This window comes from Schistocerca nitens, chromosome 11, assembly GCF_023898315.1.
Source record: "Schistocerca nitens isolate TAMUIC-IGC-003100 chromosome 11, iqSchNite1.1, whole genome shotgun sequence".
NCBI lineage: Eukaryota > Metazoa > Arthropoda > Insecta > Orthoptera > Acrididae > Schistocerca > Schistocerca nitens.
In genome coordinates, this window is record NC_064624.1 from 178,016,510 (window position 1) to 178,043,112 (window position 26,603).

The window sequence follows — 26,603 nt, forward strand, 5'->3', positions numbered from 1 at the left end:
CGCTTCAATATCTTGAATCATTTATGCAATATTATGATTGTTACAATGTCACGATTTACAATCTGCAATGATGTTAATGGCTGCATTGCGCAAACCAAATAATTTGAGAATGAAATGAGATATTGTTCCACTCTAAATAATTTTAAATAAAATTCTGGTATCTTACCTACACTGCAACGTACAAGCTAAAATAAACCATCCACCAAGTTTACACAGTGTGTTTCTACTTCTGCAAAATCTTTACAACTTTCTGTAATGTTTTACTTAATTTGATGCAGCACAGTAACTCTGGCACATAAAAAAATCACTACTTTATCGAGCAAAGATATCAGACTATGCTGTTGTTGTTGTTGTTGGTGTTGTGGTCTTCAGTCCTGAGACTGGTTTGATGCAGCTCTCCATGCTACTCTATCCTGTGCAAGCTTCTTCATCTCCCAGTACCTACTGCAGCCTACATCCTTCTGAATCTGCTTAGTGTATTCATCTCTTGGTCTCCCTCTACGGTTTTTATCCTGCACGCTGCCCTCCAAAACCAAATTGATGGTCCCTTGATGCCTCAGAACATGTCCAACTAACTGGTCCCTTCTTCTAGTGAAGTTGTGCTACATACTCCTCTTCTCCCCAATTCTACTCAATACCTCCTCATTAGTTACGTGATCTACCCACCTTATCTTCAGCATTCTTCTGTAGCACCACATTTCAAAAGCATCTATTCTTTTCTTGTCCAAACTGGTTATCGTCCATGTTTCACTTCCATACATGGCTACACTCCATACACATACTTTCAGAAACGAATTCCTGGCACTACAATCTATACTCTATGTTGACAAATTTCTCTTCTTCAGAAACGCTTTCCTTGCCATTACCAGTCTAGACTTTATATCGTCTCTACTTCGACCATCATCAGTAATTTTGCTCCCCAAATAGCAAAACTCATTTACTACTTTAAGCGTCTCATTTCCTAATCTAATTCCCTCAGCATCACCCGATTTAATTCGACTACATTCCATTATCCTCGTTTTGCTTTTGTTGATGTTCATCTTATACCCTCCTTTCAAGACACTTTCCATTCCGTTCAACTGCTCTTCCAAGTAATTTGCTGTCTCTGACAGAATTACAATGTCATCGGCGAACCTCAAAGTTATTATTTCTTCTCCATGGATTTTAATACCTACTCTGAACTTTTCTTTTGTTTCCTTTATTGCTTGCTCAATATACAGATTGAATAACATCGGGAACAGGCTACAACCCTGTCTCACTCCCTTACCAACCACTGCTTCCCTTTCATGCCACTCGATTCTTATAACTGCCATCTGGTTTCTGTACAAATTGTAAATAGCCTTTCGCTCCATTTATTTTACCCTTGCCACCTTCAGAATTTGAAAGAGTATTCCAGTCAACATTGTCAAAAGCTTTCTCCAAGTCTACAAATGCTAGAAACGCAGGTTTGCCTTTCCTTAATCTTTCTTCTAAGATAAGTTGTAGGGTCAGTATTGCCTCACGTGTTCCAACATTTCTACGGAATCCAAACTGATCTTCCCCGCGGTCGGCTTCTACTAGTTTTTCCATTCGTCTGTAAAGAATTGGCGTTAGTATTTTGCAGCTGTGACTTATTAAACTGATAGTGTGGTAACTTTCACATCTGTCAACACCTGCTTTTTTTGGGATTGGAATTATTATATTCTTGTTGAAGTCTGAGGGTATTTCGCTTGTCTCATACATCTCAAACTATAGGATGCGCTAAAATCAAAATTTTCACCTAATAATAAAAACTGGATGACACGTATTTAACAGCAGCTGCCAAGTCTGCATGGGCAGAAGTGGTCACATCACATACAGCCACCCGTCAGATATAACACCCAATAACTCGAGAATGTAATATCATTCTTCTGTCAATTATACATGAAATTTCGGTATCTTTTCTACATTTCACTCCTGGCAATGTCTGAGCTAAAATCAACCATACGTTAAGTTCACGCAATGCTTTTCTACGTCTGCAAATACTAAAATTGCGTGCAATGTTTTACTTAATTTCACACAGTCCAGTAATTATGATGGATAGTGAAGAAAAACTGTTCTTTATTGAGTGAAGATACGAGACTGTAACATGTGCAAAATTCAATTTTTTTTTTTTTAATATATAAGCCGGAACGCTTCCTCTTAGCCCAGGCACCAGGTGTAACAAAAGCTGTCTTAGCACAGAAAGCATGCCTAGAGGCTTCAGCAGCAGGGAAAGATACAACTATATCATCTGACCTACTCTCGTGAAAATCCTGCAGGAACTAGGACTAAACCGGAAGACACGTAATCTTGTCTGACAGACTTTAAATTACACCAAATTACAAGCAAAGTTCAGAGGAACTCTTCTGAGAATATTTCAAACTGAAAGGAAGCTTCAAGGGCAGGGCAAAACGTATGACTTCAAAAAACAAAATACATCACAAACATCAGTGATTCTCCTTTCAGTCTGCACCTGGAGCAGGCGGAAATTGAGGAAACTGACAGGTTTAAATACCTGAGAGGAGAGCTGGAACCCAGTCTCTCTGAAGGAACAGCACTATTGGTTCCAGCAGATGAACTGGGCCTGGCATACAAACTGACCGAGAGCACCTACAACAAAAGGTGTCTCTCCTGCAACATAAAAATGAAGCACTACCAGGAAGTCATCTGTGCTGAAGCCCTATATACTCTACTGGCCATTAAAATTGCTACACCACGAAGATGACGTGCTACAGATGCGAAATTTAACCGATGAGAAGAAGATGCTGTGATATGCAAATGATTAGCTTTTCAGAGCATTCACACAAGGTTGGCGTCGGTGGCGACACCTACAATGTGCTGACATGAGGAAAGTTTCCAACCGATTTCTCATACACAAACGGCAGTTGACCGGCGTTGCCTGGTGAAACGTTGTTGTGATGCCTCGTGTAAAGAGGAGAAATGCGTACCATCACGTTTGCGACTTCGATAAAGGTCGGATTGTAGTCTATCGCGATTGCGGTTTATCGTATTGCGACATAGCTGCTTGCATTGGTGGAGATCCAATGACTGTTAGCAGAATATGGAACAGTGGGTTCAGGAGGGTAATACGGAACGCCGTGCTGGATCCCAACGGCCTCATATCACTAGCAATCGAGATGACAGGCATCTTATCCGCATGGCTGTAACGGATCGTGCAGCCACGCCTCGAACCCCGAGTCGACAGATGGGGATGTTTGCAAGATGACAACCATCTGCACAAACAGTTCGACGACTTTTGCAGCAGCACGGACTATCAGCTCGGAGACCGTGGCTACGGTTACCCTCGACGCTGCATCACAGACAGGAGCGCCTGTGATGGTGTACTCTACGACGAACCTGGGTGCACGAATGGCGAAACGTCATTTTTTCGGATTAATCCAGGTTCTGTTTACAGCACCATGATGGTCGCATCTGTGTTTGGCGACATCACGGTGAACACACATTGGAAGCGTGTATTCGTCATCGCCATACTGGCGTATCACCCGGCGTGATGGTATAGGGTGCCACTGGTTACAGGTCTCTGTCAGCTCTTGTTAGCATTGACGGCTCTTTGAACAGTGGACGTTACATTTCAGATGTGTTACGACCCGTGGCTCTACCCTTCATTAGATCCCTGTGAATCCCTACATTTCAGCAGGATAATGCACGACCACGTGTTGCCGGTCCTGTACGGGCCTTTCTGGATACAGAAAATGTTCGACTGCTGCCCTGACCAGCACATTCTCCAAATCTCTCACCAACTGAAAACGTCTGGTCAATGGTGGCCGATCAACTGGCTCGTCACGATACGCCAGTCACTACTCTCGATGAACTGTGGCATCGTGTTGAAGATGCATTGGCAGCTGTACCTGTACACGCCATCCCAGCTCTGTTTGAGTCAATGCCCAGGCGTATCGAGGCCGTTATTACGGCCAGAGGTGGTTGTTTTGGGTACTGATTTCTCAGGATCTATGCATACAAATTGCATGACAATGTAATCACATGTCAGTTCTAGTATGATATATTTGTCCAATGAATACCCGTTTATCATCTGCATTTCTTCTTGGTGTAGCAATTTTAATGGCCAGTAGTGTACTTCAGATTGTTGTGAACTCGAAAAGAAAAATCTCACAGGCAAGCATGAAATCCAAGAGAGAATGATAATGAGAAAGATACTAGGGCTGTCAAGAATAACCAGTACGCAAGGGCAGGCTGAAAAGTATCGCCTCCGAATTTTTTATTCGAGTCTGAACATCAGTTGATGTATTACATGTCATACAGGTTACTTTCCTGTTTCACTGACATGAGCCGCAACTCTCTGCCATTGGAGGGCTCTGAACCGTAGTGTGTGGTAGAGTGTAACGTAATTACAACACTGTTTGAAAAACAGCATGCCGTAATCGAGTTTCTAACTACAGAGAACGTGTCTCCAATCGAAATCCTTAGAAGAATGAAAGTTGTGTACAGTAATAACTGTGTCGATATCAGTAAAGTGTGATGCTATGTTGTTGTGCTTGTAATGAAACAAATTGCAGTGCTAACCAGCACATGACGAGAATTTGGTTCTTAAGTTGACATATTCAGTCGAGAAGAACTTTAAGATGCAATACAAAAATGACTAATATTCTGATGGCACTACGTTCCCAAATGCCTAAGCTTACTGTATGACACTTACGACCTACCACTTGCAGCACTACTTTCCACCAACGCCGTCTACAGTAAAACGAAGGAAGCAAAGTTTTAGACCCAATAGAAAAATCCGCTGTAAAAATAAATTGATGAAAATAGTCAATTTATGAAAATGTAATGTAATTGGACAAATAAAAAAATCTACTCACTAAAAGCTGGCAGGAGGAAACATATAAAGGTTAAACAAAGATGCAAGCTTTTCTGAGCCAGTTGCTCCTCCTCCTGGTAGAACTGCTGCAGAGGAAGGAAGAGAGACAAAGGAAAAAAAAACTGACAAGGTTTAGGAAATGGGTGGAGTTTGAGAAATCACACAGAACCCCAGGTCGAGGGGGACTTACCGGATAGGATGAGAAGGAAGACTGATCATTTTTGTGAAGTGAGATTACATTCAGAAACAGGGACTTTCAATGTCAGGCCTTTGGGGGTTGCTCTGAGGAACGAGCAGGTTTCAAGAAACAGAATGTGAGACCTTAGTTTTGAGAGTGCAAAAGGATGTTTTTCCTTCTCAATCCGTGCAGTATGACCTGGGGTTTTGAGTGACTTGCAACAAATTACTTTTCTTACTATTACTACTAGTTCTTATGGTGATAAATGAACTTGCTACAAATAGAAAATTATTATACTACATTCGAACCCTGAGAATTAATGCGCCTCATACTCTATTGGAAATTATTGTTCCTGCCACTCTTTTAACAGGTAAACCAAATATTTGGAAGCCAGATGTAACACCACAATGTTCGGATTTCATATTGGGTACACAAAACAACCAGCATATTTTAGTCTTACAGAAGCACTACTACTTAACAATGTAGTTTACATTTTGGACAACTTTACGAAGTTCAGTGTTTCATCTGAGTTGGAATGCCAGAACCACATTCAGAATGAACCAGCATAATTTCGAGATCAATCACCAGACTTAAATATCATGAATAACACAGCTGGATGGATTAGCCAGTAACAGTAGATTCATGAAACAAATTCTCACTGCCGTTGATCGATTGATTAATTTTAACAGGAGAGCTAAAATAGCTTATGTCTAAACCGCCACTGCCCGCTCTGAAACTAGATTTATTGTGCGGTATTGCACCCTGTATATCTAGTAAAGCCGACCAGTGCCCATAAATAGTGCAAGGAGTCCCTCTACCAGTTTTTTGTTAGACACAATTCCTTCAGGTCTAGTTGTCCCGAAGATTCTTTTACTCTCCAATGCCATGGATTCAAAGATTAGGTGTGATGCAGTTTCTTCACCCTCATCACAAATCCTACATTTAGGGTCCTCTTCCATTATACCCATTGTGTGTAGGTGTTTTTTGATTGTTGCCCCCATCCTAGCCAATCTATCGGCTTGTTCATTGCCAGAGATCCCTGAGTTGCCAGGGACCAGGCCCCCACAACCGCACGAGTGGTCAACTGTGAAGAGCGGACAAATTGAATAGCTGGCCGGCGGCCATTAGAGTGGTAAACTGACGCGCGGATTTCGAATGTTTATACATCGCTCTTGGTTATAAAATGCCTTCCCTTGAGTTAGGTCGCAAACATAATGCCTCATTTAAATACGTTACTACAATATACTTTTTAATTTATGAACAAACAGCAACTAGTCACTGTTTATGAATTTATTTTACGTACTACATGGAATCTGCCGTAGCTAAAAATTATGTACTGGACCCCTAGCATTTTTCGTAGTTCATTTACGATAGATGTACCCAAAATGCGTCAAAATACTCGAAGATTTGCCCACTATATTAATAGATATTTTCTGACTCTACCTTGCTTTAGATTTTATGACGAGAAGTGCGTTATATATGGCATTGTGCTTTGGCAACTCACGACCAAATTATCAAGTTTCAACCTAATCTAGACCATGAAAACACTATCGATCAGCGAACTTTCTTCAAAATGATCAGAACATATAAAATGGTATTCTGTCGGTCGGAAATCTTGCCTCCTGACAGCGTGTAACCATTTTTGTAACAGCTGTGGTTTTGAGAAAGGAAACCTGCAAATAGATGCACAGACATTATGCTAATACCGTGTTACAAAAACATTTATTAAGCAAGTGCACTGACATACAAAACAACTTAAAATATTCACATACCTGTGAAATGTAATATTCGTTCCTTTCTCGAATTTAATTGTACAATCAATCGCTGCACAACTCTTCACCATTGTACATCTTTTGATTGGAACGTACAGACAGTAGAATTACGAGTAACAAATACTGTATGTACGCCCCAACAAATATACAACGTTGAATCAGGGTCTTCATAAACAACAATACTAGACAACACATCAGACTACAACCACTATAATGGCGTCCAGCGGAAGGTTCAAATTATACCGCGACTGCAGCGCCATCAGTGAGTCTAGTTACACTGCTGGCCACCGTAAATGCAACACCAAGAAAGACAAGAGGTAGCACAACAAGATTTATTTTGTAGATAACATGTTGACCAAGTATCAAATGGTTACGTTTACAGACGTCTGTGACATGTGGTTCCTGCCAGAATCAGTAGCCAGAGTAGCCGCCATTGTTGGAGATCACCGCTGCCACACGTCTCGGCATTGAGTCAAAGAGACGTTGGATGTGTTCCTGGGGTACAGCAGCCCAAGCAACTTCCAGACGTTGCCAAAGATCATCTGGTGTGGCAGCTGGGGATGTAATCTGGGTCACTCGTTGAGCAACCGTGGACCACATGTTTTCTATCGGCGAAAGATCCGGAGAGCGAGCCGGCCAGGGAAGCAATTCAATCTGGTTATTGACGAAGAACCTTTGGACAATGCGTGCCACGTGTGGTCGCGCATTATCCTGTTGAAATATGGCTGTGGCCGAGCCCTGAAGGTAAGGAAGGACAACTGGCTCCAGCACCTCGGATATGTAGCGCCGGCTATTTAAAGTACCGGCAATGCGTACTAGAGGCGTGCGAGAGTAATATCCAATGCCGCCCCATACCATAATACCCGGTGCAAGACCAGTGTGGCGGTGCATAATGCAGCTGTCCAGCATCCTCTCTCCACGGTGTCTCCACACTCGAATCCGACCATCGTGGTGGTGCAGACAGAAGCGTGCCTCGTCAGTAAAGACAACGTCATTCCATTCTGCCGTCCACATCCGTCTGTCATCACACCATTGGCGACGGAGACGTCTGTGGTTCTGCGTCAATGGTAGACGAAGCAATGGACGTCTTGCGGACAGACCACTCTGCTGTAAACGGCGTCGAATGGTACGCGCAGACACTGGATGATGCGTTACAGACGCAATGTGCTGTGCTACGGTTCGGGATGTCACTGAGCGATCCGTCACTGCCGTGCGCACAATTTGCCTATCAGCACGTGCAGTGGTGCACCGAGGTGAATGCGATCGACCACGTCGGTCCGTCGTACCCTCCTGCATCCAACGGTCACATATCCGCATTACAGTTGTTTGGTTTCGTCCAACACGACTAGCGATTTCTCTGTACGATAATCCACAATCTCGGTAAGCCACTATCCTTCCTCTGTCGAACTATACTTGATCAAAAGATGTTCGCTGTTGTCTACGAGGCATAACTGATCGTCTTGTGAAACAACCACAAGGTAAACACACGTGCCGAACGTACACTCGTCGAAATCGCCAAGCCTTAAATGGCGCTATGAGGTGGCGCCACAGGCGCGCGTGATGTGCGTCTGCGCTGAAATTCTAAACAGTTGCATATCTCATCGCTGCAAACCCATGGTGTAAATTTCACTTGATTCGGATGCTTCCTTCGGGGTGTTGCATTTACGGTGGCCAGCAGTGTATTTTTTACAAGGTCTTTGCCAGGGACCCACGCTAGGTACACCCTATTGCTTCCCCCTAGCTCCAACAATATCAGATCTTGCCGTTCTGCCAGCCGCGTCACCAGACGAGGTGGCCACGGCACTGTGTCCTCCGACAACTCACCCTCTCGCCGTCGTTGGTCCAGACGCCCTGCTGCACGACGCCGAACTCCCCAGAGCCGAGCTCCTTGTTGACGATGATGGCCTCTGCGGGGATGATGTGCTTGTTGGGGACGCGCACCGCCGGCTTGTCGGGCCCCTCGTCCGGCAGCATCGCCACCATCGACGCCACCTGCTGCTCGTCGCCCCGACGGCTGCCCGGCAGGATCATCTGCGCACAGCAGTTCCCTCGTCGTGAGGCGGACTCTACAAAATCTTACCGTCTAGAAACACAAGTATACTGTGTCATTATGGGGATGACAAATGACTAACATATTGAGAGTTTGCTAGGAATATGCATATAGCCGAACCTGTCAAAACCGAGTTGTGTAAGATATCGAGTCTTACACTGTCAGTCTCTAGTTACAGAGGGCGTGTCTCGAGTTGGAGACCTCACAACTTTTATAACAGACTGTGAAAAAACGCTATTTATTTATTTAGTATATGTAGTTGCAAACCACATATACGAGGCGTGTTTTTTAAGTAAGTACCGTTTTGAAATTTAAAAAAAAGATGTGCTAAGATATCTCAATAATTTTATTTTTACTTGAAAGCCTGTACCTTAATCTACGCACTGACGCCATTACAATCTATTCTTCCTTGTTCACGTTGTGTACCTAGTGTTTAAGACGCCTCCGATAATCTTGAGTCCTGCCGACTGTGAAGTATGGGCTGTTATACAGGGTGTTTCAAAAATGACCGGTATATTTGAAACGGCAATAAAAACTAAACGAGCAGCGATAGAAATACAACGTTTGTTGCAATATGCTTGCGACAACAGCACATTTTCAGGCAGACAAACTTTCGAAATTACAGTAGTTACAATTGTCAACAACAGATGGCGCTGCGGTCTGGGAAACTCTATAGTACGATATTTTCCACATATCCACCATGCGTAGCAATAATATGGCGTAGTCTCTGAATGAAATTACCCGAAACCTTTGACAACGTGTCTGGCGGAATGGCTTCACATGCAGATGAGATGTACTGCTTCAGCTGTTCAATTGTTTCTGGATTCTGGCGGTACACCTGGTCTTTCAAGTGTCCCCACAGAAAGAAGTCACAGGGGTTCATGTCTGGCGAATAGGCAGGCCAATCCACGCCGCCTCCTGTATGTTTCGGATAGCCCAAAGCAATCACACGATCATCGAAATATTCATTCAGGAAATTAAAGACGTAGGCCGTGCGATGTGGCCGGGCACCATCTTGCATAAACCACGAGGTGTTCGCAGTGTCGTCTAAGGCAGCACGAGACGATACGTGGACGTTGGCGTCATTTGGACCGCAGCTGCAACACGGCGAACGGAAACCCGATGCCGCTGTCGGATCACCTGCTGCACTAGCTGCGCGTTGCCCTCTGTGGTTGCCGTACGCGGTCGCCCTACCTTTCCAGCACGTTCATCCGTCACGTTCCCAGTCCGTTGAAATTTTTCAAACAGATCCTTTATTGTATCGCTTTTCGGTCCTTTGGTTACATTAAACCTCCGTTGAAAACTTCGTCTTGTTGCAACAACACTGTGTTCTAGGCGGTGGAATTCCAACACCAGAAAAATCCTCTGTTCTAAGGAATAAACCATGTTGTCTACAGCACACTTGCACGTTGTGAACAGCACACGCTTACAGCAGAAAGACGACGTACAGAATGGCGCACCCACAGACTGCGTTGTCTTCTATATCTTTCACATCACTTGCAGCGCCATCTGTTGTTGAAAATTGTAACTACTGTAATTTCGAAAGTTTGTCTGCCTGAAAATGTACTGTTGTCCCAAGCATATTGCAACAAACGGTGTATTTCTATCGCTGCTCGTTTAGTTTTTATTGCCGTTTCAAATATACCGGTCATTTTTGAAACACCCTGTAAGATTTCATAGTGCTAAAGGCCTAAAAGCGATCGATATTCATCGTGAGATCTGTGCAGTTTATGGAGAAAACATTATGAGTGATGGAATCGTAAGAAAGTGGGTGAGAGCATTTAAAGATGGCCACACAAATGTGCACGATGAACAACGGAGTGGGCGTCCTTCGGTCGTTAATGAAAGTTTGGTGCAGCAAGTGGACAAGAAGGTGAGAGAAAACAGACGCTTTACGATTTCCTCCTTGCGGGGTGACTTTCCTAACGTTTCTCGTAGTGTTTTGTACGGCATTGTGACCGAGCACTTGAATTACCGAAAATTGTGCGCACGTTGGGTACCGAATATGTTGACGGATGTGCACAAAACCAAACGTTTAGACAGTGCATTGACTTTCCTTGAGCGGTACCACAACGACGGTGACCATTTCTAAGCAAAATTGTTACGGCGATGAAACGTCGGTAGCCTACATCACACCAGAATCAAAGAAACAATCCATGGAATGGCGGCATTCAGATTCACCCAGAAAAGTGAAGTTTAAGCAAACAATTTCTGCCCGGAAAATCACGTGCAGTTTTTTGGGACAGAAAAGGAGTACTGCTTGTGGAATTTCTACCTCGCAATGACACAATCGTTGCAGCAGCTTACTATAAGACATTGCACAATCTGCGCCGTTCAATTCAGAACAAAAGTCATGGCAAGTTGAGCAAGGGCATCGTTTTGCTGCAAGACAATGCCCGTCTGCATGTGGCGAATCAGACCAAAGAGCTCATCACATCTTTTTGATGGGAAACTCTAGATCATCCTCCGTACAGCCCCAATCTTGTGCCCAGTGACTACCACCTGATCCTGCACTCGAAGAAACACCTGGGCGGTCAGCGTCTTCAAGACGATGACGAAGTCAAAACAGTGGTGATGCAGTGGTTAACGAGTCAGGCGGCAGACTTCTATGAGGAGACTATTCAAAAACTGGTACAACGTTATGACGAGTGCCTCAATATTGACAGAAATTATGTAGAAAAGTAGATTAAGGTACAGGCTTTCATGTAAAAATAAAATTACTGAGATATCTTAGCACGTCTTTTTTAATTTCAAAACGGTACTTACTTAAAAAACACGCCTCATAATAATATACATAGGAGGTCCAGAAAAATGTAGATTTTCTTTGATAATCAGCATTTATGGAACAAAATGATATACTGTTACAGTTCTTGCACGGGGGAGAAACTTATTTTATGTATGCAAAGTGACCCCCAGTAGCAACCAGACAACATCGATGGCACTGGACTGTTGACCGAACAACAGCTGTCAGCGTTGCCATTTTATAGCCGCACAGGATGCCTCGACGGTTTCTCATAGCTCGTTCAGTTCAGCTGGCTTCTGTTGATAAACTTGTTTTTTCAAAGTCCCCCACAGGTGGAAGGCAAGAGTTGTAAGGTCTGGAGACCGTCGTGGTTAATCAACAGCTCCTCTTCGACCTATCCACTGTACAGGTAGATTTTCATCCAAGCAGGCTCTGACATCTCTGTGGTAGTGAGGCGGAGAGCCATCTCGTTGCACCTAAAATACACTGCTGGAAATGGAAAAAAGAACACATTGACACCGGTGTGTCAGACCCACCATACTTGCTCCGGACACTGCGAGAGGGCTGTACAAGCAATGATCACACGCACGGCACAGCGGACACACCAGGAACCGCGGTGTTGGCCGTCGAATGGCGCTAGCTGCGCAGCATTTGTGCACCGCCGCCGTCAGTGTCAGCCAGTTTGCCGTGGCATACGGAGCTCCATCGCAGTCTTTAACACTGGTAGCATGCCGCGACAGCGTGGACGTGAACCGTATGTGCAGTTGACGGACTTTGAGCGAGGGCGTATAGTGGGCATGCGGGAGGCCGGGTGGACGTACCGCCGAATTGCTCAACACGTGGGGCGTGAGGTCTCCACAGTACATCGATGTTGTCGCCAGTGGTCGGCGGAAGGTGCACGTGCCCGTCGACCTGGGACCGGACCGCAGCGACGCACGGATGCACGCCAAGACCGTAGGATCCTACGCAGTGCCGTAGGGGACCGCACCGCCACTTCCCAGCAAATTAGGGACACTGTTGCTCCTGGGGTATCGGCGAGGACCATTCGCAACCGTCTCCATGAAGCTGGGCTGCGGTCCCGCACACCGTTAGGCCGTCTTCCGCTCACGCCCCAACATCGTGCAGCCCGCCTCCAGTGGTGTCGCGACAGGCGTGAATGGAGGGACGTAGTAGTCCGTGTCGTCTTCAGCGATGAGAGTCGCTTCTGCCTTGGTGCCAATGATGGTCGTATGCGTGTTTGGCGCCGTGCAGGTGAGCGCCACAATCATGACTGCATACGACCGAGGCACACAGGGCCAACACCCGGCATCATGGTGTGGGGAGCGATCTCCTACACTGGCCGTACACCACTGGTGATCGTCGAGGGGACACTGAATAGTGCACGGTACATCCAAACCGTCATCGAACCCATTGTTCTACCATTCCTAGACCGGCAAGGGAACTTGCTGTTCCAACAGGACAATGCACGTCCGCATGTATCCCGTGCCACCCAACGTGCTCTAGAAGGTGTAAGTCAACTACCCTGGCCAGCAAGATCTCCGGATCTGTCCCCCATTGAGCATGTTTGGGACTGGATGAAGCGTCGTCTCACGCGGTCTGCACGTACAGCACGAACGCTGGTCCAACTGAGGCGCCAGGTGGAAATGGCATGGCAAGCCGTTCCACAGGACTACCTCCAGCATCTCTACGATCGTCTCCATGGGAGAATAGCAGCCTGCATTGCTGCGAAAGGTGGATATACACTGTACTAGTGCCGACATTGTGCATGCTCTGTTGCCTGTGTCTATGTGCCTGTGGTTCTGTCAGTGTGATCATGTGATGTATCTGACCCCAGGAATGTGTCAATAAAGTTTCCCCTTCCTGGGACAATGAATTCACGGTGTTCTTATTTCAATTTCCAGGAGTGTATTTCATTTCCAAAAACCTCTCTGAGGGCAGGTAAAATCGATGTTTGCAGCATATGAAGATACACCTCACCAGGTACAGTACCTTCAAAGAAGAGATGGCCGATCAAACAGCGCAGTGGCAGACCACACCACGAATGAACAGCTGGTAGATTGTCAACATGAACGTGAGAATTTTCAGGAGCTCATACAACCAGTTGGGGCTGTTTACAGTACCATTCAGTTTGAACTGTGCCTCATCAGACCAGATAACCAGAGCTGCAAACTGTTCACTCTAACGAAGCACGACTTCAAACCACTTGCAGTACTCCATTCTTCGATCCGTGTCGTCCTCATCCATAGCTTGCAGCAATCTTGGAATGTACACTTTCCATTTTGCAACCTTCATAATTCGGCTTAACCCACCTTTATGCGCACCCTGTTTTGCAGATTTTTGGGGTGACTTAGTAAAATGTTGCAACACAGCAGCACTGGAAGCTGGACTTATTCATGTTTCTGGTCGGCCAGACCTTTCCTTACACACATCTTTAACAGTACCGTCGACTTCAAATTTATCCTCAAAATGACAAATTGTTGCATGTGCTGGTGGCCGAGTTCCGTACACATTACGTCATTGTCGTCGTACCTCCATCAAGTTTTCAAATTTCCAGTATCATTTCAATACTGCCTTGCATTGCTCGACCAACAGTCTTACTTCATTCATTGCTGCACTGTCAACTGCTGGAAAACACTTGCCAAGATCTGTTGAGTAAACAATGTACTACACTACTTCACAAAATTGCATCAATACATCATTTTATTCCAAAAATATTAACTACCGCAGAACATTTCTGTATGAACACAGATACAAATGACAGTTTACAAAGGCTTTGGATTGTAGTGAAGAATACAGACTGCAGCCATAACAATATATGGTTGAAGCACATTATCATGTGAAAGTAGAAGACAGATTATTGGAAAACAGGAAAAAGAAGAGAATAAAAGCATATGAGACATGGTGTTGCAGAAAGATGCTAATTTTTCATTGGACTGACTAGGTAAGAAATAAGGAGGTTGACTGCAAAAATGGAAAGGAATACGAGATGTGATTAAAAAGTAATGGGAACTTTTTTTCTGAAAGAATCTTTATTCATCAGTATCAATTTTGTCCCTTTTCAAAGTAATCCCCCTCAGATATAATACACTAGTGCCAGCACTTTTTGAGTCTTGGAAGCACTTCTGGAACTTATTTTTCGTTATGGTATTAATCTCCTTCAGCGAATCTGTGTTTCTCTCAACAGTGGTGGCAAAATGACGTCCTTTCACAGTTATCTTCAGCCTCGGGAATAGAAACACGTCGCTGGGTACCATGTCTGGTGAATATTGTGCTGAGGCAACATAACGGTACTTTTTTTCTGCCAAAAAATCATGAACAAGCACTGAGTTGTGGGTGGGAGCATTATTGTGATGCAATTTTCATGATAATTTTTGCCACAATTCTGGTTGTTTTTTTAGACCACTTCACACAGACGGTAACTTCCAAGTACTATTCCTTATTGATCGACAACCATAAAGCAGGAGCTCTTTATGCATTATCTCATTATAATCAAAGAAAACAGTGAGAAGAACCTCCACATGTGATCAAACTTGTCGAATTTTTTTGGTCTTGATTCTTTAAGGAAGTTCATATGCGACAATTGGGCATCAGTTTTTACATCATGCCTGTATATCCACATTTTTTCACCTCCTAGAACCTTCTATAAAAGTTCTGGGTCATTGTAGACTTCATTCAGTAATTCCTGAGTGATTTCTACACAATGTTGGTTTTGACTGAAATTCAATAATTTCGGAACAGACCTCAATGCTACACGTCTCGTGCCCAAAAAATCTGAAAAAATTGCTCGACATGAGCCAAAAGATAAGCTGACACCATCAGCAAGTTCTCTGATGGTGATTTGGCAATTTTCCAAAACCCTTTTCTTCACTTCTTCCACATTCTCCTTAGTAACCAATGTGCTATGGCATCCAGGACAGTTGCCGTCTTCAGCGTCTTCTCGACCCTCTTTGAAACGTCTATACCACTTCATAAACTCTTGTTTACTCATACTAGTTCTGCCAAAAGTCACAGTGAACATTTTGAAAACTAAATATTCAAAACAGCTGAAAATGTAAAAATACGTCAGGAAAATGTGTACCAACAAGAAGAAAAAAAAAAAATGAAAATCGGTTAGCGTGTGAAATTAAAGAAATTCCTGTTACTTTCTGTCTGATCACACTTCACATTCCTATGTATACTAATTCGGAAATTAGTCAATTCGTGATTTTTGAGACTTTTAAACTGTGCAGGGAAGAATAGTCAACAGTGAGCGAACTTTGGTATGGTGGTCTAATGATTACAAAAACATTCCACTGAATTTACAAAGCATTAGGAATTTATGCAGTAGAGTTGAATCTGACTGCACTAAACAACTCATTCGCTTTATGTTAATGATTGACTGTGACTGCTCTGCTCACTCTGCTAGAACGATTATATCTCATTATTGTAATTGAGGTTGGAGGGGGGGGGGGAGGGAGGGAGAGGGAAAGGAAAGGAGGAGAACTAATGGTAAAAGCTGCATCAGGACTTTATGCAGAATCATCGGCGACGAACCCAGGACATCCTGCTTACAAGGGAACCTCCCCATCGCACCCCCCCCCCCCCCCTCCCACAGATTTAGTTATAAGTTGGCACATTGGATAGACCTTGAAAAACTGAACACAGATCAATCGAGAAAACAGGAAGAAGTTGTGTGGAACTACGAAAAAAATTAGTAAAATATACAAACTTAGTAGTCCATGCGAAGATAGGCAACAACAAGGACAATGGGACTCTAGGAGCGCCGTGGTCCCGTGGTTAGCGAGAGCAGCTACGGAACGAGAGGTTCTAGGTTCAAGTCTTCCTTCGAGTGAAAATTTTAATTTTTTATTTTCAGTTTATGTGACAAACTCTTATGTTTTCATCACTATTTTGGGAGTGATTATCACATCTACAAGAAAATCTAAATCGGGCAAGGTAGAAGAATCTTTTTACCCATTCGCTACGTGTACAAGTTAGGTGGGTCGACAGCATATCCCTGTCATGTGACGCACATGCCGTCACCAGTGTCGTATAGAATATATCAGACGTGTTTTCCTGTGGAGTAATCGGTTGACCTATGACCTTGCGATCAGATGTTTTCGGTTTCCAGTGGAGAGGCACGTCCTTTCGTCTACTAATCGCACGGTTTTGCAGTGCGGTCGCAAAACACAGACACTAAACTTATTACAGTCAACAGAGACGTCAATGAACGAACGAACAGATCATAACTTTGCGAAATAAAGAAAGTAAAATTTTCAGTCGAGGGAAGACTTGAACCAAGGACCTCTCGTTCTGCAGCTACTCACGCTAACCACGGGACCACAGCGCTGCTGACTTCGCACTCTCCTTGATATTACTTATCTTACATATGGACTACTCAGTTTGAATATTTTACTAATTTTTTTCACGGTTCCACAGAACTTCTTCCTGTTTTCCCGATTGATCTGTGTTCAGTTTTTCAAGGCCTATCCACTGTGCCAACTGATAACTAAATCTGAGGGGGGTGCGATGGGGAGGTTCCCTTGTCAGTATGCAGCTGCATTTATCACTGCGCCACCCGGACACAGCGTTTATGACAGATGCACGAACTATCTTGATACACTCACCGGCTCACCAACACTCCCATCTAGAGTCACTGATCTACAGTGATACCGTGAATTCATATAATTATTTCTAATTTCGTCTGTTGTCACGGATAGTATTATACTGCATAGGGCCATCAGTCAAATTTTCTGTAAAATTCAAACATTTAGTAAGCCAATATTTATATCCCTAGTGATCACTGTCTAATTACTTATTACTTAATTATCTATGAGAGTTATTCAGAAAACAAATAACTTTTTTCCTACATAAATTCTTATTTGTTATAATTAAATCAAACCATTTCATGTACAATTTGATACTGATGTTACTTTTCTACATAGTCACCATTAAAATTTAGCCGCTTGTCATACCATTTTATCAGCTTTTCTATACCTTCTGGGTATCCAGTTGCTGCCAAGTTGTTGAACATTTGATGTTAGGCTTCTTAAGGTTATCATCACTTCCATAGCGTTGTCTACTCAAAAAATCTTCCAGTTTGAGGAGTAAGTTATAATGACTGTACGACAGATGTTGTAACATTACCCACCGAAACAGCTGAAGCGAGTCCTGCACCGTTCCTGCTGCACAGGGACTTGCATTAACGTGAAGGAGGAAAGCATTCAGCGCCGCTCATTTTTTAAGAGCGCAGCAAACTGGTTGAAGTCTCTGGAAGAAGGCCACTGCAATCCACTAATTGTGAAACGTTTATGTTCTCAGATGTGTCTTTCAATCCTTGCTCCGAGTCCATCAGCCACCAATGAGGGCCGGTCCAAGCAATCTCTTTTGTGAACATTTTTCCATCTGCCATTAAACACGATAGACCACTTTCCAACTGGTGCTTCATTCGTCACATCACCGTAAACCTCAGTTATCTGCCTATAAATTTTGATGCGTCACACGTTTTGGACATTTAAAAGGCAGATAACACTGTGCAGTTCAGACTCTGGCCATCATCAGTTTTGTCACACACTTTAAAGTCACACGGCTAAGCAGTAATCGACTGCACCGGATCGTAGGTGACGTCACACTGAAGCGGACGATTACCGAGGTCAGTCGTCGAACGGCAGTTGTGGTGGGTGCTTGTGGCCTGGTATCAAAACAAAACATTCTTTACTTTTTGTACGACCCTCGAGTATTTATCCGTGAGTTTACATATCATCCACTGCCTGTTTCCCTAGGTATTCTACGAGGGTTGACTGAAAAGTAATGCCTCCACCTTCGTAACTCTTCAACAGTTGGCAGCACTGGTATGCAGCAGGTACTGGCTCGTTCTGTAGCCTCTTCTCTACAGCTCCAGTTCGCGGGAAGCCTTAGCATCGAACGGTTGTGTTGTTACAGTGTAAAGTACGGAACCCTGCGCAGATGGTCGGTCAGCGCAATTTAAGCAACGTGCAGTCATTGAATTCTTGACAGCAGAAGATGTCACCCCAAAGGAGATTCATCAGAGAATGTAAGCAGTTTATGGTGATTGTGCCGATGTAAGTACTGTGCGTCATTGGGCGAGTAAGTTTAAAGATGTTGAGGCGGGAACATCTGACCTGTGTCACAGACAAAGAGTTGAAGGTCCTACGACAGCAACCTCCGAGTTTCACAAGCAAAATGTTGACAGATTGATTCAGGACGATCGTCTTATCACTCGGAGAGAAATTACAAGCACAATTGGCATTTCACAAGAACGTGTGTCCGCCCCGATAGCTGAATGGTCAGGGTGACAGACTGCCGTCCCAGGGGGCCCGGGTTCGATTCCCGGCTGGGTCGGGGATTTCCTCCGCTCAGGGACTGTGTGTTGTGTTGTCTTCATCATCATTTCATCCCCATCCGGCGCGCAGGTCGCCCAGTGTGGCGTCGAATGTAATAAGAGCTGCACCGAGGCGGCCGGACCTGCCCCGCGAAGGGCCACCCAGCCAATGACGCCAAACACTCATTTCCATTTCCACAAGAAAGTGTAGGTCACACGTTTTCTTGCAGCTTGACACTGCCAAACCACACACTTCACGTGGCACCACAGCAGAACTTCAGAGACTGAATCTCACCACTGTACGGCACCCTCCGTACAGTCCTGGTTTACCACCGTCTGACTTCTATCTGTCCCCGATAACGAAAGACGATCTGCGGTGACCTCAGTATGCTTCTGAAGAAGACGTTGAGAGAGCTGTGAGACTGTGGTTGTGGAAACAGAGTGTGGACTACTTCTGTGGCGGCTTCAGAAAACTTGTTCATCGTTGCCAAAATTGTATCCAACTGGCTGGTGATTATGTGGAAAAGTGAATATTGGTAATTAAAGATCACGTTCTAAGGACTGTTTCTGCATTTGATTTATTAAAATATTACGATCCAACCCAATTAAAGAAGGTGGAGGTTTTCCTTTTCATTCAACCCTCAAACATAACTTTTCATTGCTTACATAATGGCGTATCGAAACAGTGTACAACCGAACCCCAGTGCTGACTAGGCGTGCAACAGTCTGCCCTTTTGTGGATAGGCAACAGAAGAAAGTTACCAAATCTTCCTCAGGTACTGCAACTTCACTCGGGCTTGTACACGATCTTTTATCATGACTCGGCTGCAAAAGGGGTTCGGTTGTGGACAGTTGCATTCGCGCCCTATATTGAGTAAATAGCCAGCCTAAGTACAGCACTGAATGAATTCAAGTATACATCTAGATCACGATCGTTCACAAATGATTTACACCGACAACAGTTCAGAATGAAAACTGTTTTTATTTTACTAAATCACATCCACAAAACAAACTGATGGCCACGTGATGCTATGTCGGCGGCTCTTAGCCGCACCGACGGACCACGGTCAAAAGACCCCGACCTTTGTCCCCTATCCTCTGTCCTGTGTCCGGTCACGTGACACTACATTAGTCAAATATATTATTTCTAAACATGGCCATCATGCATTTACAATGTTACAATATTGAAGTACGTAAAACTAAATACCTTATATTATTCATCTACATCTACATGATTACTCTGCAATTCACATTTAAGTGCTTGGCACAGGGTTCATCGAACCACAATCATACTATCTCTCTACCATTCCACTCCCGAACAGCGCGCGAAAAACGAACACCTAAACCTTTCTGTTCGAGCTCTCATTTCTCTTATTTTATTTTGATGATCATTCCTACCTATGTAGCTTGGGCTCAACAAAATATTTTCGTATTCGGAAGTTGGTGACTGAAATTTCGTAAATAGATCTCGCCTTGACGAAAAACGTCTTTGCTTTAATGACTTCCATCCCAACTCGCGTATCATATCTGCCACACTCTCTCCCCTATTACGTTATAATACAAAACGAGCTGCCCTTTTTTGCACCCTTTCGATGTCCTCCGTCAATCCCATCCGGTAAGGATCCCACACCGCGCAGCAATATTCTAACAGGGGACGAACGAGTGTAGTGTAAGCTGTCTCTTTAGTGGACTTGTTGCATCTTCCAAGTGTCCTGCCAATGAAACGCTACCTTTGGCTCGCCTTCCCCACAATATTATCTATGTTGTCTTTCCAACTGAAGTTGTTCGTAATTTTAACACCCAGGTACTTAGTTGAATTGACAGCCTTGAGAATTGTACTATTTATCAAGTAATCGAATTCCAACGGATTTCTTTTGGAACTCGTGTGGATCAACTCACACTTTTCGTTATTTGGCGTCAACTGCCACCTGCCACACCATACAGCAATCTTTTCTAAATCGCTTTGCAACTGATACTGGTCTTCGGACGACCTTACTAGACGGTAAATTACAGCATCATCTGCGAACAACCTAAAAGAACTGCTCAGATTGTCACCCAGGTCATTTAGATAGATCAGGAACAGCAGAGGTCCCAGGACACCTCCCTGGGGAACACCTGATATCACTTCAGTTTTACTCGATGATTTGCCATCTATTACTACGAACTGCGACCTTCCTGACAGGAAATCACGAATCCAGTCGCACAACTGAGACGATACCCCATAGGCCCACAGCTCGATTAGAAGCCGCTGTGAGGAACGGTGTCAAAAGCTTTCCGGAAATCTAGAAATACGGAATCAACTTGAGATCCCCTGTCGATTGCGGCCATTACTTCGTGCGAATAAAGAGCTAGCTGCATTGCACAAGATGTTTTCTGAAACCATGCTCATTGCGTATCAATAGATCGTTCCCTTCGAGGTGATTCGTAATGTTTGAATACAGTATATGCTCCAAAACCCTACTGCAAACCGACGTCAATGATATAGGTCTGTAGTTTGATGGATTACTCCTACTACCCTTCTTAAAACACTGGTGCGACCTGCGCAATTTTCCAATCTGTAGGTATAGATCTATCGGTGAGTGAGCGGTTTTGAAGACAGTCATCAGATTATTTATATATTTAAGGGCACTCCACTTTTTGGCAGTTTCACTCCTCTGCTTTTGTTTAATCACGTCTTTGCCTAAAAGGTGTGGCATACGAAATACTCATTTTGCTCTACATAGATCGAAAACTGAACAGTAGCTTCACAATAAAATACAATAACTTATTATGCAGAGGTTCTGAAACATCCTTAGAACTTAATTTTTATATAAAACATGTTCTTTAATTTCCAAAATATTATCCCTGCTACTATGCTTTAATTTTGAGTTTTGAACTATTTTGAAGAGCTCTTATGTTTATGGAGTACTCCTATTTCAGTGATCAGATACCCAGCAAATCCAATGATTAGCAAGACAAGCACACCTTACATTATTAACATATGTACCAAGTTATGGACGGAGACATACGCAATTATGTAACTTAGTAATTCAATGTGAAACTGTTATGTGCTGCCTCTTCTCTTTATCAAGAAGGTGACTCCATAAATATACAGGGCTATTACAAATGATTGAAGCGATTTCATAAATTCACTGTAGCTCCATTCATTGACATATGGTCACAACACACTACAGATACGTAGAAAAACTCATAAAGTTTTGTTCGGCTGAAGCCGCAATTCAGGTTTCTGCCGCCAGAGCGCTCGAGAGCGCAGTGAGACAAAATGGCGACAGGAGCCGAGAAAGCGTATGTCGTGCTTGAAATGCACTCACATCAGTCAGTCATAACAGTGCAACGACACTTGAGGACGAAGTTCAACAAAGATCCACCAACTGCTAACTCCATTCAGCGATGGTATGCGCAGTTTAAAGCTTCTGGATGCCTCTGTAAGGGAAAATCAACGGGTCGGCCTGCAGTGAGCGAAGAAACAGTTGAACGCGTGCGAGCAAGTTTCACGCGTAGCCTGCGGAAGTCGACGAATAAAGCAAGCAGGGAGCTAAACGTACCACAGACGACCGTTTGAAAAATCTTACGGAAAAGGCTAAAGCAGAAGCCTTACCGTTTACAATTGCTACACTTCCATCATGATGTTCGGCATTTCTTAAACAGGAGATTGGAAAACCGATGGATCGGTCGTGGTGGAGATCATGATCAGCAATTCATGTCATGGCCTCCACGCTCTCGCGACTTAACCCCATGCGATTTCTTTCTGTGGGGTTATGTGAAAGATTCAGTGTTTAAACCTCCTCTACCAAGAAACGTGCCAGAACTGCGAGCTCGATGCTTTCGAACTCATCGATGGGGACATGCTGCGCCGAGTGTGGGAGGAACTTGATTATCGGCTTGATGTCTGCCGAATCACTAACGGGGCACATATCGAACATTTGTGAATGCCTAAAAAAACGTTTTGAGTTTTTGTATGTGTGTGCAAAGCACTGTGAAAATATCTCAAATAACTAAGTTATTGTAGAGCTGTGAAATCGCTTCAATCATTTGTAATAACCCTGTACTGTCTTGTGCTTGCTACACCCCAACTGTTCTTCCACAGTAAACATTACCACATCCAGCAAATCAGTTACACTATTACAGCATCCCTTGTAACCTCACCGTACATTGCAACACTGCTTTAGTAGCAGAAGTGACCACCGTGCAACACTGTTATCACACATCTGTTACAGAGTGGTTGGCAGTGGAGAGGAGGCCGTGGCGGGACACATCAAACGTGCCAGACTGAATTGGGGAGAGAAGAGTGAGCAAGAAAGGCAACCAGCAACAATGGAAATATCTGTAGTAATGGAACACAGACAGGCTCACCTTTTTGAGCTTGGAGAGGTAGTTCTGTGGAAAGTGCTTCTGGAAGTACTTGTTGAGGCGCCGGACTTCTGGCCGCGACATCCCGATGCTGTGCAGGTCATCTTCGGTGACGTACTTGAGTTGTGGCACATTCTGCACCTGTAATTAAAAGCGGTAACTGTGTGAGCCTCAGTTTCCTGAGCGTACGAGTGGAAAAGGCACAGGGTACCACAGAACTGTTATGTACCACTGGAACCTGATAAGTTTTATCTGTGCAAAAGCTATCATCTCAATTTAGCTCACCTTATGTACAATAATAATAATTCCAATCCCAAAGAAAGCAGGTGTTGACAGATGTCAAAATTACCGAACTATCAGTTTAATGAGTCACAGCTGCAAAATACTAACGCGAATTCTTTACAGCCGAACGGAAAAACTGGTAGGCCGGCCGCGGTGGCCGTGCGGTTCTGGCGCTGCAGTCCGGAACCGCGGGACTGCTACGGTCGCAGGTTCGAATCCTGCCTCGGGCATGCGTGTGTGTGATGTCCTTAGGTTAGTTAGGTTTAAGTAGTTCTAAGTTCTAGGGGACTGATGACCTAAGATGTTGAGTCCCATAGTGCTCAAAGCCATTTTTTGAAAAACTGGTAGAAGCCGACCTCGGGGAAGATCAGTTTGGATTCCGTAGAAATGTTGGAACACGAGGTAATACTAATCTTACGCCTTATCATAGAAGAAAAATTAAGGAAAGGCAAACCTACGTTGCTAGCATTTGTAGACTTAGAGAAAGCTTTTGACAATGTTGACTGGAATACTCTCTTTCAAATTCTGAAGGTGGCAGGGGTCAAATACAGGGAGCGAAAGGCTATTTACAATTTGTACAGAAACCAGATGGCAGTTAAATAAGAGTCGAGGGCCATGAAAGGGAAGCAGTGGTTGGGAAGGGAGTGAGACAGGGTTGTAGCCTCTCCCCGATGTTATTCAATCTGTATATTGAGCAAGCAGTAAAGGAAACAAAAGAAAAATTTGGAGTAGGAATTAAAATCCATGGAGAAGAAATAAAAACTTTGAGGTTCACCGATGACATTGTAATTCTGCCAGAGACAGCAAAGGACTTGGAAGAGCAGCTGAACAGAATGGACATAGCTTTTGAAAGAAGGATATAAGATGAACATCAACAAAAGCAAAACAAGAATAAAGGAACGTAGTCGAATTAAATCGGGTGATGCTGAGGGAATTAGATTAGGAAATGAGATGCTTAAAGTAGTAAATGAGTATTGATATTTGGGGAGCAAAATTACTGATGATGGTCGAAGTAGAGAAGATATAAAATGTAGACTGGAAATGGCAAGGAAAGCGTTTCTGAAGAAGACAAATTTGTTAACATCGAGTATTGATTTAAGTGTCAGGAAGTCGTTTCTGATAGTATTTGTATGGAGTGTAGCCATGTATGGAAGTGAAACATGGATGATAAATAGTTGGGACAAGAAGATAATAGAAGTTTTTGAATGCTGAAGATTAGATGGGTAGCTCACATAACTAATGAGGAGGTATTGAATAGGATTGGGGAGGAGCGAAGCTTGTGGCACAAGTTGACTAGAAGAAGATATAGGTTGGTAGGACATGTTCTGAGGCATCAAGGGATCACCAAATTAGTATTGGAGGGCAGCGTGGAGGGTAAAAATCATAGAGGGAGACCAAGAGATGAATACACTAAGTAGATTCAGAAGGATGTAGGTTGCAGTAAGTACTGGGAGACGAAGAAGCTTGCACAGGATAGAGTAGCATTGAGAGCTGCATCAAACCAGTCTCAGGACTGAAGGCAACAACAACAACGTACAACAATCTACATTTGTTCTAGACACTCTCCACAAGCCGCCATACAGTGCTTGGCAGAGGGTACCTTGTACCACAGCTAATCATTCCCCTTCCTGTTGCTCGTGCGGTAGCGTTCTCGCTTCCCACGCCCGGGTTCCCGGGTTCGATTCCCGGCGGGGTCAGGGATTTTCTCTGCCTCGTGATGGCTGGGTGTTGTGTGCTGTCCTTAGGTTAGTTAGGTTTAAGTAGTTCTAAGTTCTAGGGGACTTATGACCACAGCAGTTGAGTCCCATAGTGCTCAGAGCCATTTGAACCTTCCTGTTGCACTCACAAACGGAGAGAGGGAAAAATCGATTATCCGTGACAGTTGTTTGATAAGACTGGTAAAAATTCCAGGAAAAAAAAAATGTTTGTTTCATACACATTTCACCTGACATTGTCTCCTTTGAGGGATACACACTCGACCCAGTGATCCTCCAGCCTATTCACCCAATCAGAAAAATATGTTTTGTCAAAAGCTCTGCAAAACACTTGTTGACTGCATACATCACTTCCTCATTTGATAAAAATTTCTTCCCAGTACGAAAAAGTTTCAAGTTAGGGAACAGGAAGGGGTCACTTGGGGTTAAGTCTGGTGAATAGGGTGGATGAGAAAAAAATGGTTCAAATGGCTCTGAGCACTATGGGACTCAACTGCTGTGGTCATAAGTCCCCTAGAACTTAGAACTACTTAAACCTAACTAACCTAAGGACAGCACACAACACCCAGCCATCACGAGGCAGAGAAAATCCCTGACCCCGCCGGGAATCGAACCCGGGAACCCGGGCGTGGGAAGCGAGAAGGTGGATGAGAGACCAACTCAAAGCCTAGATTACGGACTTTCACCATTGTTATCACTGATGTGTGGGATGTTTTATTACCCTGGTGAAAGAGCACTTTTTTTGTGCCAAATTTAGTATTTCTTCAGCCAACCCAAGTTTCAAACAATGCAACAATAAAACATAATAGGGTCTAGCCTTACGATTCTGCCTTTTTCCAAGTAATCTACGAGGATTATTCCTCGGAGAATCCCAAGAAACAGTGGCCATCACATTACCAGGTGACGAAATGACTTTTGACTTTTTGGTGCACTTTCACCAGCCTTCGTGTCCTGTTTTGACAGCATTTTTGAGTCTAGTGTGTAATGATGGATCCTGATTTCATCACCAATCACAAAGCTGCACAAAAAGTCTTGCAAATTGTCATTAAACATCGTCAGGCTTTTTGTTGAAATGTTGTGTCAGATGCACCTTCTGTTTATGTGAGCAATTGCGGCACCTACCTCTCACACAGCTTCTACACGGTCATTCTCTGTGTAGGATATTATGCACTCAGTCAGGCCTACAGTCTCAGCAATCTCACAAATTTTTATTCAGTGGTCTCGCATTACCACATCGTGGATTTTGTCAATGGTTTATTTTGTCGTAACTTAAATTGGACAGCTGGACCAGGTTTCATCTTCGGTGCTTCTCCAACCACATTCAAATTCATTAATAAAAAGTAAATGGCAAATAG

At 43.9% G+C, this 26,603-nt stretch overlaps 1 protein-coding gene across 1 annotated transcript in view; it reads right to left on the bottom strand.

Annotated features, from left to right (window-relative positions):
* The window catches only part of LOC126212752 (uncharacterized), a 408,628-nt gene that overhangs the window by 282,067 nt on the left and 99,958 nt on the right, over positions 1-26,603 (bottom strand). Inside the window, exons 2-3 of the mRNA XM_049940160.1 lie at positions 23,255-23,392; positions 8,612-8,818 (exon numbers count right to left, since the gene is read on the bottom strand). Of these exons, the coding sequence (XP_049796117.1) occupies positions 8,612-8,818; positions 23,255-23,392 (345 nt within the window). The remainder of the gene's footprint in view (positions 1-8,611; positions 8,819-23,254; positions 23,393-26,603) is intronic.